The following is a 13,962-nucleotide window of genomic DNA, read 5'->3' as shown; positions in this document are numbered from 1 at the left end:
TTTGACACTCTGCTTCCGTCAAAGTCTGCCTGCTTGGAATTCATGGCCAAGGGTTTCATGTTGGTAGGACTTTGAGTGAGGAGCTTTATCATATTTTTCAGTGTCAGCATGCTTTTATCAAGGGAACTTTTCTCTGGTGAATTTTGTTATGGGTCTTACACTCTTCTGGGAATCTAGAGTGAATTTTACCCCTGTTGTACCTTTTTATTCGGTATGTTGTATTTCTACACTCAATTTTGTTTCCAGGGTGTTTACCCTGTGGTGTACCCATGTATGGGGAGGTTGTGAGTGTGACCACCTTTCTTACCTGTCTTGGTCTTGTTTCATCTAAACCATGCTGTTTCACTAAGGGAGGGGGATGTGGCATGTTGTTGTATTTTTGCTCATTTAATGTTTAGCATCGTATCGTAGTTCTGCTCCTACGAAAGATACCTCATATCGTACATTAGATTTTGTATCTCATTTTTGTACTTTCCTGCAAATGTTATATTTGAGGTATCTTGCCTATCTTTTCCTCTATTCTGTGTCATTCCCTAAGGAGAGAGGATGTGTAGTAAATGACTTTTCCACTGTCCTCCACTAGATAGACTGTACTATGACATCTGTGACATCATAGAATGCCTGGGTGTCTCTGGCTCACAGTGCCTCTCTCTACCCGACTGTGGCAGTTGGTCAACTCAGGTTGAGCTGCTAACAGCTGGCTCCTGGTGGGGTTTTACATCTGTACTTCCTATCTTGTCCTACTCATCTAACCTAGAAGGGATCTACAATAAAGGATTATCTAACCTACACAGTTGGACTGTGTATCTTCCTTTACCACACATTGCCCCCCTCAGAATTTCTCACAATTATTCTATTAAATTGGAAATGCTTAAATATGTCTAGCCTTATTTAAACATTGCAGTTAAGTTCTATTACCATTTTAAAAATGCAATCCAATACATGATTGGCACACATGCTGTTCTGGTGAGGTAGGCCTTACTATCCTGTACAAGTACCCACAATATTATTATTCGAACTGAGGGTGGGGGGGTTTTAAGGAATATTTGGAATCCCTTCCCTTTTTACACATACTCTCACTTAAGATATAAATGTCATACTTCGTTTTAATAACATGTTAGCGATAGCCTATTACAGAGCGGCTTACTGCTGCTCATTTTTTCAGCTTAAAACAAAGCATTTATTACAAAGCATCTTTTGGTCAGAGCCTGGTGATTCCCACCCCCACCCCTACCCCCAGGATCCCTGAGGCCCCTCTAGGAGGGCAGTCCCCAGTTTAAAGACCCCTGCCATAAGGCATATTAATGCACATAAAAATGGAAGATTTTTAACAACTCCTATTACCTAGCAGATGTGTTTCGTAATACTTTAATAATCCTTGCTAAGGTGAGAGAATCAGAAATCTGTTTAAAGCGCGAACACAGGTATATTAACCCACTAAGCTAGCATACCAGCACTATAAAACATTTGTGTTGATATTAAGTTGGCAGCATGTACTTTATCAGCTCCGGCCATCCCCTTTACATCATTGATGCCTCCAGCTTGAGGCCTGTTGTGAACTTTCTTAGATGGTGATGCAGTGAATCAGTCCAAGTCTGTGCTTGTTTTGGTTTTTTTTAACGCTGGCGTACATCCCTTGACCTTGGTTAATTGTGCAGAACTTGTAAATGTGTTTATGTATTTGCACTACCAGTTTTTTTTGTATTTTTTTTTTATAAACGAGCTTTATTGTTTTCCAAGCAGCAGCACAGAGGCTTTATTGTTCCCTGTGCTCCCCTCTTATCTTGCAATGACTGTTTGAAAATCGGATAATGTTCTTTGAAAGTTTGTTTGTTAGGTCGATTGGCATGGACTGTGGAAACTAATCAGGAGACCGTGAGAGTGAAATAAATTCCAAATGCATAAGAGATACTTCATTGATTTGCAGGGAAAAGTTACGTTCTATAGCTAATTAAAGCACACAATTATGGCTGGTGCTTTTAGCACGGTGCTGTAGAGAACACCGCATGCACAGGTTACGTGTTTTGGTGATGCTTAATTTATATTAAAAAATGCGGGGGCTCGGATATTTCTGAAAAGCCTGCCCTTGTGCTGCCACATGCCGGGGTTGCCGCATACCATGGCTGCTTAGCCTTGATTCTAGCTCATGCGTCTTTCTTCCACCACTCTACACCTCCTGTCCCCTTATCTCACTCCTGCTGGTTGTTTTCATCTCTGTTTTCTCCCTTTGTCGCTGTTTTCTCACCTCTTCCTCCTCCTTTCTTTCTATGTGCCGCTTTCTCGCTCTTGCTCGGGGCCACCTGCAACCACTGGCGCAGATTTAGCCCTGCTGTGGTAATTTTGTAAAGTAATGCTATGATTACGTACGGTAATCCCCATTACTCTTAGTCCTACTCGTCCTCGACCCAGTCATCACTCATGAGGTATTCCACACGACAGGAAACAAAACAGGAAACGCTTTCTGACTCCACCCACCCTCCTCTCAGGTGCTATAATACACCCCACCACCAGAAACAAATCCTGATGTACCAAGCACCAAAGGCCTGGAAAGGGAGGGCGGGCGGGTCGTATGACTGGGTCGAGGACGAGTAGGACTAAGAGTAATGGGGATTACCGTACGTAATCATAGCATTACCTCTACGTCCCTCGTCCTCGACCCCGTCATCACTCATGAGGCATACCAAAGCAACCCCACAAAGGCCTTTGGCACACCACAAACAGAAACAGAACAGAGACCAAGGAGTGCAGCAAGACACAGTTTATTAACAAAACAGAAATAAACAGAATCAAACAGATGGGGGGATCCCCACAGCTTGCAACACACCAGAACCAAAATTAGGGCGGCTAGACAGAGCACAATTCAAGCGATAATGTCGCACAAAAGTGGACTCGGACGCCCAGGTACCCGCCCTACAGATCTCCTCAAGGGGAACCCCATGGAAGGCAGCCCAGGAAGCAGACACACCCCTGGTAGATCTCGCCTGAACCCCAGACGGGCAAGGCAAACCAGAGCCCTGGTAAGCGAACAAGATCACAGCCTTGATCCAGCGACCCAAAGTAAGACGAGAGGCAGCCTTACCCCTACCAGCCAAACCAAAGGTCACGAAGAGGGAGTCAGAAGACCGAAACCCAGCAGAACGATCAACATAAACAGACAACGCCCTCCTCACATCCAAAGAATGAAGCAAGACATCAGAAGGAGAGGAAGGAGAAGGACAGAGAGAAGGAAGAACCAACTCCTGGGAGGAATGGAAACGGGAACGAATTTTTGGCATAAAACCGGGGTCCAAGGAAAGGACCACAGCGTCGTCCAGAAACCTCAAAAAGGGGGGAGAACAACGCAAAGCCGTAAGCTCCCCCAACCTCCGAGCAGATGTAACAGCCACCAAAAAAGCAACTTTGAAAGACAGGAATTTCAACTCCACGGACCCCAAAGGCTCAAAGGGAGGGGACTGTAAGGCACCCAGAACCAAAGAGAGATCCCAAGGAGGAACCGGTGAGCGGACAGAAGGAGCAGAAAGAGAGAAACTCCTAAACAGACGGGAAACCAGCAACCCGTCCGAAGGAAGAAGAGAAGCCGGATCACGAAAGGCCCGAATAGCAGCCCACTGACCCTTCAAAGTGGACAAAGCATAGTGTTTTTGAAAACCCTCCAAAAAAAACTGCAGAATAGAAGAAACATCACAAGAGGTAGGAGACAGATCCAGGGCAACACACCAAGAAGAAAAAGAAGCCCAGTGTTTCGAATAGGAGGACAGAGTGGACTTCCGACGAGACGCCTGCATCACAGTGATGAGGTGGTCGGGCAGACCCCGGACTCCAAGAGACAACCGTTCAACCTCCAGACCGCCAAGGTGAGAGGAACCAACAGGGAGGGAGACGGGAAACACAGTGGAGAGGGGTAGCGGGGCAGGATCCACGGAGGGCCCACCGCCAGACCCAGAAGCAGAGGAAACCAGGAGCGGCGAGGCCAATAAGGGAGAACAGCCACCACCTGAGCCCCCACCCGACGAACCTTCAGTAAGAAAGCAGGGATCAGAGGAAAGGGGGGGGAACGCATAGAGGAACCAAGGAGGCCAAAGGACAGACAAGGCATCCACCCCCCAAGCCCCCGACTCCGGGTCCTGGAACAGAACAGGGGAAGCAAGGCATCGGACCGGGAGGCAAACAGGTCCAGAACCGGAGTCCCGAATCTCCGGCAGAGCAACCGGAAAATCCGAGGGGCCAGACACAGGCAGAGAGAGGACGGGAACTTCCGACTCAAGGAATCGGCAACCACGTTGTCCACACCCCGAATGTGCACAGCAGAGAGAGCCACCAGATGACACTCGGCCCAACTCGCAATTGCACATGCCACCAAATTCAGGGAGAGGCAGTGGGTACTGCCCTGGTGGTTGATGTAGGCCACAGTCACAGTGTTGTCCGACCTCACCAATACGTTGCACCCCAGAAGATGATCCTTGAGAAGGCGGAGAGCCCTCTCCACCGCAGACAGCTCCCTCCAATTGGAAGAGCGGTGCGACTCCGAAGGAAGCCAACGTGCCTGCACCGACCAACGGCCCAGAGTCGCACCCCAACCGAAAGCGCTGGCATCCGTCGTCAACACCAAGGGGGCTGGAGGAAGGAACCACATGCCCTTCGACAGATTCGAAGAGTCCAGCCACCACTGGAGAGCAGACACCAACTCTGGAGTCACAGGCACAGGAATCGAGAAGTCCTGGACAGGAAAGGGGACCCAACTCTGAACATGCCACAACAGAGGTCGAAGATGAGCCCTGGCCCAGGGCACCGTGAACACCGTGGCAGACATGTGGCCCTGAACCACCAGCCATTGCAGCAGAGGAGCCGAATCCAGGGAAAGCAACCTCCTCAACAGCAACTGAAGACGCAGAATCCTGGACTCCGGGAGAAAAACCATGCCCAGAACTGAGTCGAACACGGCCCCAATGAAAGTTCTCCGAGTGGCAGGCTCCAGGTGACTCTTCGGCAGATTGACCAGGAACCCATGATCCTCGAGCGTACGCATGGTCAAGGAAAGGTGGCAAGACATGACCTCTGGAGAAGGAGCCTGCAGCAGCCAGTCGTCCAAGTAAGGAAAAACGGACACCCCCAGGAGATGGAGATGAGCCACCAAGGGAGCCGCCACCTTGGTGAACACCCTGGGGGCGGACCGGAGACCAAAGGGGAGGACGCAAAACTGCCAGTGACGACCCTCCAGGCAGAAGCGCAGGAACTGCTGATCCACCAACGCCATCGGAACATGAAGGTATGCATCCTGGAGATCCAGAGAGGTGAACACCCAGCCCTCCTGGATCAACGGGATCACCCTCTGCAAAGTATCCATTTTGAAAGTGATCTTGCGCACAAACAAGTTCAGGGCCCGAAGATTGATGACAACACGGAAACCCCCGTGATCTTCGGGACCACAAAGACAACCGAATAAGTCCCCAGTCCACGTTCCAGGGGGGGAACCGGGGCAATCGCCAGTTTGTCGAACAGAACCTGAACACCCTCCAACAACCCCAGACGACGAGACGGGTCCGAAGGCAAGGGGGTCACCACCACACCCGAGGGAGGCGGGGGAGACAGGAACTCTATCCGGTAACCCCTGGACACAACATCCAGTACCCACTGGTCGGAGGTCGTCAACAACCAAGCAGGGAGGAACAGCCGCAGTCTCCCACCAACCGCGGGCCGACCACCAGCGAGATCGGGCACCGGTGCGGCGTAGTCAGGAACAAGGAGCGCCAGACCCACCACCCGGCTGGGGCTTCTTCTGGAACCTCCGAGGAAAAGACCCACGAGCACCACGCTGGCTTTTAAACGAGGACTGCTGAAACCTGGAAGGCTGGCGAAAGGACCTTGCATTCAAAAAGGAGGATCCCTTATGAGAAGGGGCAGGACGGAAGGACAAAGAATGCTTCCTCTCCTTGAAGACCTTATGGAGCTTGTCCTCCAGGGCGTCCCCAAAAAGAAGAGTACCTGAAAATGGCAACCGCAAGGCCATAGAACGCTGCGCCGCATCCGTCTTCCAACCCCGCAGCAGCAAGTTCCGACGGGCAGCCACAGAGGAACCACAAGACAGAGCAGAAGCCCGGACTGAGTCAAAGGCAATGTCCGAAAGGAACTCCGATTGACGTTCCATAGACTCCAGCAACTCCGGACAAGTGCCCCCCTCCTGCATAGTAGAAAATAAAGTCTTGAAGTCAGCCAACAAAGACTGCGCAACATAAGCACCATAAACACCCGACCGAAGAGCCAGGTGAGAGCCAGCATAGGACTTCTTCAGAGCAGAGTCTATCTTCTTATCAACTCCATCCTTCAGGATATTATCATCAGCCATGGAAGGCCGACCCACCAGGGAAGCAACAATAGAGTCCACCTGCACCGAATCAGGCAGGGCAACCTCCGAATCCTGCAAAGGATACAGTTTAGACATGAACCGGGGCAAAGAAATATGGTCCGGGTCTTTCCACTCCTTAAGAAGGACATCCATAACAAAGGGGTGGACGGGCATGGAAGAAGACACAGGCCTCCGAAACTGCGGCAGAACAGCATCCTGGGAGGTACTGGGCACAGAGACCTCAGGGAAACCCATATTCTCCCTAACATGACCAAGAATATCAGGCAACAGTTCCCTTGAAATGTACTTGCCCTGCAGATCCACCGCACCCAAAGCGGACTCATCAGAGGAAGCAGAGGAGGAGATATCAGAATAAAGGTGAGCAGGGGACTCCGAGCGACCCCCAGCACCCTTCTTGGAAGCCTTGAGCTCGGACAGCGTCTACAAAATCAGCAGCTTCAGCCTCTTCGAGTCATCCAGACCAGCACTCCGACCAGCAGGGGCAGAATCACCACTGTCGGAAGAGGACGACCCAACAGGAGAGACATGCTTTCTCTTCCTATGGTGTTTCCCCATCATAAACAGCAAACCAGCAAAGCAACACAGCAACTCCACAAGTGGCACAGAAGAAAAGAAAACAAATCCCGCCATAAATAGGAGGAAAACACTCACCCCACAGCTGCAGCCCCTTGGAAACAGAGGATGTAGAAGGAGGTGGCAGAAAAACGAGGCATCCAGGAGCACCGACGAAGGAAAAACACCCCGAGTCACCAATGCGGAAAGGAGACGATGACGTCATCGCAAGGAGCCGTGCAGCCAATCCAGGAAGGAAGTCAGGGAACCCGGAGCCCACCCGGGTGCCCGCTCAAGCAAAAATGAGGCTCCGAGGACGAGAACGGGATCCCGCATCCAGCCTCGACAACGCGGCTCCAACACAGGAAGAAAAACGGCCCCCGCACTGCCAAGCGAAGGGAGGACGGAACCGGAGCCAGGAGGTGAGCGCGCCCCGCCCGAAAGGAACGGAGAACGCGGGCAGCCAGTCCGCTACCTACCGCCAGTAAAGCGAGTGCTCCACCACATGGCCCACACCCCTGTGACCGTCAAAGGTCAGGGCGCGAGGGAAACAGCCCAAATGTGCGCGGAGACAAGGAAGAGTCCAGGATCCAGGGGCAAAAACCACGGGGACCCGAGAAGCCCCGCAACCCAGGGTCCCCGCCATGAGAGAAGTGCAGGAAGCCCAGCAGCCCGCCTTCAAAAAGGTCCCACGTAGGTCCATGAGCATCCCCAAGGCCCAGCAAAGGAGGAAAACCACAGGACAATCGAAGCAGGTAAGTGCCCGGCACTCACCCAAGCGTCACCCATCAGTATCCAACCGACAGGAAACAAAACAGGATTTGTTTCTGGTGGTGGGGTGTATTATAGCACCTGAGAGGAGGGTGGGTGGAGTCAGAAAGCGTTTCCTGTTTTGTTTCCTGTCGTGTGGAATACCTCATGAGTGATGACTGGGTCGAGGACGAGGGACGTAGAGGTAATGGCGCAGTTGCTGTGTTTGGAAAGGTTGAAGTCTGGCACATGCTCTCCAAACAGGTTCAGGAAAGGGCAGGCCGTTAGGGTGGTCGTGGTCGTCGTTGAATCTAATCTGTGAGGCAGCGGAAGTGACGTCTTACGCCTTTCGACCACATCATGGCGCCCTTAGCCCCTCCACATAGCTGCCAAGGTTTCAGATTGCCATGTGTGACATTTTTGTAATTTTTGCGAAAATATGAGTGACATTTCAACAACAATGAGTGACACTTTCTCGCGGGCAAAAATCATGCAATGAAGACTTGGGAAACGTCTAAATATCAGAAATTACAGCCATTTGGGACACCAAGAAGTTCTTGAAAATGCTGCAGAGCCCCAGAAATGGAAGGGCACTAACCCTAGCACGCTCCCTGGCCAGCTTCTGCCTGAAAAATCTTGAGAGTATGATGAGAGGACTCAGGGGTCTCTGAGAATGTCACAAATGTGTGAGTCAGTCAGTGCCGTGCGTGCAGCTGAGGCTGAGCTCTGTGTGACATTAAGAGTAGAGACACCCCTCACACTACACCACGACAAGTTAGCCCAGCCACCGACGTAACTACTGCACTGAAATGCGTGAGCGTCACACCTGTTGCGTGACGCTTGGCAGGACTGCCTCCACTATCTTTGTGTGGAGCTGGGGGCGGTTAAGAGAATAGCCAGGGATGTCAACAACCGAACTTAAACCAATGGCAGGAGGAGCTGTTGAGCGCGAGCCGTGCACCGTGTGACGTAGGACAACTGGCAAGGAGGATTGGCTGCACTTTGTACCAGGTGTTCTATAAAGTAGAGACGGGAACAGGAGGCACATTCTTGAACCTCTGCCCGGCCGAACTTTCCTTGCGACCTCGCGCTTCTTCTTGTAACAGAAGGGTTAAGTGCTCTAAACATCGCCGCATATCACTGCCTTCCTGTCAAAGAAAAGACCCTTTGTGTACAAAAGAAAACCCCAACAGCACGGAATTAAAAAGTTTGCTTTAAGGCCGACGGTAATACATCTACAGGCATTCGCCACAGTTCCACATCAATCGCGCGTAATTTTGAATGACTTTGTTTTTCTGTCTGCTTTTTATTGCATTGTGAGTGACAGTGTACTAATGAGTTTTTTTTTCCTGGAACGTTCTGTGCCGCGATTGGTCTAACAAGCCCTCCTTGTGCCCTCTTCCCTCTATAATCAGTAACCTGTCTTTAAAGTGTTTTCAGCAGCAGGAATGTGTGCTTTAACAACTAGCGCTTTGTCATATGTTTCATCTGTTAACTTGCCCAGCCAGCTTTGGGAAGGACTGCAAACCTAAGGGCAGGTGGGGGTGGATGGCACACTCGCATCAGTTTCATAGATGGGCCTACCTTTCGGCCCTATATTTTACTTTACCAAACCAATATGGCGCATGCGATTCTGAGCCAGGCATGGAGTGAACGAGGAGAGCTGCAACGATCGAAAAGTTCTCTTGACGGCTTGGGTCTGTTGAACCTCTATGTGTATAGATAGAGGCACATATATGTTGGGGGGAGTACATATGGCCCCAGATTTAAAAATCTACATTCATCTTTTGACATTTCTTATTCCACTTTTACAAAATGTAAAACTCATTGTGAACATTTCCAAACGATTTCTACTGAAGTTGCAACATTTGGTTTTATGAGCTTTAGAATGTCTTTTCATTATTAAGTAAGACCGGTTTAATACAAACCCCAATTTCAAGGTGGCACTGGACTTGCTGGGATTTGTCATAGCTGTTCATATATGTCCATGGTCGGAGCGCTACAACTGTAACTAGGCTGTCAACCTAGGTCCAGATAATTTTCCTAGTAGATTTTCAGAACCGCCCCAGAAAATATATAGATGAATGAAATGAAAATAATTGGCATAGTGGGATTCTGAAAATCTGGCATGGATCCAGCCATAATGGCTCATGGACCTATGTTGAGCAGCTACTCTGAGCTAAACCGAGGCAATTTGCAACTGGTCAACTGCATTTTACACAATGACCCTACGACTGGCACAGAAACACTTTGTGCCACAGTTAGTTGCCTGCTAATGTGGGGTTACCAGTCCACTGGATGACTTAATACATTCCAAAATAAAAGTAAATTGCTGTTCCTCTTTTTACACTTATGAAGATTCCGAATTTGTGCTCTGTTGAAAATGTTGGTATGCTGAACTTTGTCAACGGCCTAATGGACTGTGCCGTCTTGCTGTGCATGGCTGCCTCCACTGCTGCGCAGAGGCCACAAGTTGATGCTGTATTTGGGGCAAGTAACACCAATTCAGAGTTCAACTGCCCCTTACCCTATCCGGCACGCAAACAGCCTCGTTCCCAGCCTGCCCAATGGATCTAAACAACCATTGCATCCCCCGCATCCGAACGCGCTTGCTCTGCATCTGTAATAATATAATCCTGGCTACTGCTCCATGCGCTTGCACTTATAAATGCATTGCTAACAATAAAATGTGCTTTTGCTTCTTTTCTCTCTCTCTCTCTTCATTCCTCCAGTTTCACCTAAAGCCAAGGTTGAAGTAGAGTCGTATACTGCGCACCATGGCGACTTGCTCCAGTTGCGCTGCAGGCTTCGGGATGATGTTCACAGCATCAACTGGGAGAAAGATGGGGTTCAGCTGGCGGAGACCAACAGGACGCGCATCACTGGGGCAGAGGTAGAGGTCAGGGATGCGGTGCAGGAGGACTCAGGGCTGTATGCCTGCATGACCCACAGGCCTTCGGGAACCGAGACCACCTTCTTCGCCGTTAATGTCTCAGGTTGGTAGCTTGTTTTGGACCTGGGCGCTTTGGAGGATGCCCCTAGGAACACCGGTGATGGGTGCAGGAGTCATTGTGGTCAGACTGTGACTTGTCTTTCCAGCACTGAATGAATGTGTCAGTAGACTTTGTGTTTCATTACTGTCTGTGGTGGAAACCTAGAATGAGGGAGGAGAGCCGAGCTCCAGGCTCACGCAGCCTTTCCACTTTGTTTCCGCTCTTCCCAGGCATCCTGCTTTGGTGTCCCTCCTCTTGCAAAGGAGCAGGAACACAGTGCTACCAGAGAAGTTTCCAACAGTCTTGGACACCAGCGAATGACTGACAATTTCAAATTGAAGAAGATCAGAGAGGAGGCAAGCCAAAGTTGCTTTAATGCAAGCCTGTCCGCTCTTAATGTAGCATGTAAGGAGATGGGTAGGCACAGTTTGCTACCAGTGGTCCCCAAAAACTGGACAATGCTAGAAGTTGATTATTTTCCCCCTTGTTACGAGCATGTGCCCTCCATTGACTTGCTTATTTGATCACTCCCTAATCCACTATGGTTTTTCCTAGCCTTGCCCATTCACCTCACCGTCTTAAGTGCTCACCCCCACCTTACTATCTAAATGCCAATTTGCTGTTCTCAGCGACACTACTCTCCTCTTCCCTGATCCTCTCCACAAGACCCGTCCTCTCCTCGCACCAACTCTTGAAAATCGCTCCTCATTGTTACTCTGTTTTGACAGTTTCTCAGCACCACTGCCCCGCCTGATGCCAGGTGAGGAGTACCACAGCCGTACTCCTCACCCCATCACTCCTAGTATGACAGGATAGCTGTCTTTAGCCATGTTACCTTCCCCTAACCTAGCCTCCGCCACCCACCTGTCCAAACACCTGCTCCAGATGTTAGGAACTATGATCTTGTAAGCACATGCAGGCTTTACAAGTTGGAATTTCACACACACAGCTAGAGACATGAATTCCTCTTCTGTGTGGGCTTCTTTTGTTTGTGTTTTCTACCAGGAATGAGTGTAGGGGGACTGGCACTTCCCTGGAACCCCAGCCCTCTACCTCACATGCTCCAGGGTTTCCAGCCCTTTCTGCGGTCTGAAATCTTTGTGGCTTTATGCGTTTCTTGCAGCCCCCCCTACCCCTTTTTCCCGGGTCTGTCACCACTGTGACATAATTGTCATGTTAATTCTACAGGTCCAAGATTTTTGTGTGTCTGCTCTCGGACTGTTTTGTGTTACATCTTTGGTTGCGTTGCTCTTATTGTGTCTCTCTGAGCCTAAATTTCCCTGGTGCATGTTTAATTATTGGCCAGGAAAGTTTTCAGTTTGTTGGTTGCTACTAACTATTAACGTTTGCATCTTACCTGTGCTGTTGCTTTGCTGAAACATGTCTTCTGTGATAAGGAACATCAGTGGGGGCGGGGGTAGTGCTTTCTATGGAATATAGAAGTTAAGGTACTTTCTCTTTGGAGTACCTCTTTCTTTATCTGATTTGCAGTACCGATGAGAAGTGCAGGTACCAAATTAAAGAATGCAGGAAGGTACTCAGTAACAGGTAGTCAGTACCTGTCCATTTAAATCACTGGGCATATGTAATCAGGTCTTTGAAGCCGCGTGCCAGGGGAGTCATGAAAGGTTGGTGCCCACTGCCCAGAAGTCATTATGTGCATGTGCCTACGGACCTTCATTAGCCATGGGGGGCGACGTCCATCTTCAAACCTTTGGAACAACTGTGCACCTCACGACCATCCTGTTTGGAACGATCTTAAAATATTGAGGTATTTTATAGTTCACAAAAGAAACAGAATTTAGCGTCGCTTTATTATTTTTAGCGGCCAATGGCGTTGAGATTATATGTTTTTTTTCTAATGTTGTTAAAATGAACCTATGCATGCTGGGCGGGAGTCGGGCTGAATGGCGCTCTGCTTTCCCTGTCCAGCCTCAGCTGGGCCTGGGTTCCTCGAGGGCCGCCGAGTCCAAGTCTTCCTGCCCCAGGACAGGAAGACCGACCCTCGAGTGCCGCGCATTAATCCCGTGCTCGGGCAGCTGCACAAGGCCCTTGCTTCCCTGCTCAGCCGTGCGGGGCCGGGACGGGCTGGAGTGACGGCTTGTTTGCCAGGAGTGTTTAACCCCTTTCTCACAGGAACAAAGCCCAGAGGGACCGCACATCCAAAAGGCGGCAGGGAGCAAAGAGCAGACTTCCCCGGAAGACATAATTGGCGGGGTGTGCGGGAAGGAGTGAATGTTTACCGGGCCCTTTCACATCTGGCTATGCAGCTTGGTAGGCCTTGCTCAGTGAAGGTTGGCGGGTGTTGTGGAAGTGTCCTGTGGGGGCTGGTAGGGGGGAAGCGGGGACTGTGCAGGAGAGGGCCTCATGGGGTCATGCAAGACTGGCCACCAGGCTCGCCTGTCTCTTCCTTCTAGCCCGATTCTGCGAACCTTCCCTCGAATCAGCTGGGATCTTAGTCCGCTCCCTCCCTCTTTAAAATTAGTATAATTTGGTGCCAGGCCCTCAGGAGGAGTTGTGGAACTCAACTGAGAAGATGCCTTACCTGAGAAATCCTCTGCTTCTGTGCAGGACAGGAACTCTCACAAAATGGCGGCAACGTAACTGCTTTTGACCAATCATTAGAATGTGTTTGGGGAAGAAAGAGGCATAGCTGACATAAATGGAGTTTATGGTTGTCCTTCTACCACTCCTCTTCCTCCTACACTTGCACTTGGTATGAGCTGTTGTACATGTTTTACCCCCCCCCCCCATTAAACTCTTAAGACTGTCTTCCTGCCACTGCCTCCTCTCTGGTACCCCTCACCCCATCAGAGTTCCTCATCAGCCTCCCCTTCATCTCTACCCGGTCCTGTCACTCAGCGTCCTATATTTGCTGCCTCTCAAATGTCCATGAGCACTGCGGGTCTGTCCAACGAGCAGTAGGACAAATCTAGCAAGCAAGTATATCCTCATTAAGTATGTGTTACACCGCCATCTCTCTACCTTCCTGGCCCATCCCTGTCTCACCTACAACTTCTCGCTTCCTTTTACCCCAGCCATCCCGGGGGGCGGGTATATGAAACCATCTAGCATGCATGTTTCTATTCTTATCTGGTGGAGGGGAAGAGTTTCTGTGGATTTTGTGAAATATTTCAGCGCGTTACTCCATACTGCTGAGCCACGACGCTGCAGTATTTTCAGTAGGAGAACTGTTTTGGTTAAAGGGAACATACACTTTAAACTGCCCGTACCTATTAATTCGAGGATTTCTACTAGTTTTCTAATTCAAAAACACTTAATCTCCATTTGCCTTTTCCGCAT

At 50.0% G+C, this 13,962-nt stretch overlaps 1 protein-coding gene across 2 annotated transcripts in view; it reads left to right on the top strand.

Moving 5' to 3' along the window:
• FGFR1 (fibroblast growth factor receptor 1) overlaps positions 1-13,962 on the top strand; it is a 164,524-nt gene that overhangs the window by 56,698 nt on the left and 93,864 nt on the right. For both annotated transcript variants that reach the window (XM_078666317.1, XM_078666318.1), the window contains exon 3: positions 10,399-10,662. In XM_078666317.1, the coding sequence (XP_078522443.1) occupies positions 10,399-10,662 (264 nt within the window). The remainder of the gene's footprint in view (positions 1-10,398; positions 10,663-13,962) is intronic.

Source organism: Lissotriton helveticus, chromosome 11, assembly GCF_964261635.1.
Source record: "Lissotriton helveticus chromosome 11, aLisHel1.1, whole genome shotgun sequence".
NCBI classification, from domain to species: domain Eukaryota; kingdom Metazoa; phylum Chordata; class Amphibia; order Caudata; family Salamandridae; genus Lissotriton; species Lissotriton helveticus.
The sequence above is the reverse complement of the archived record's forward strand: the minus strand, read 5'-3'. Positions and strand labels throughout refer to the sequence as shown.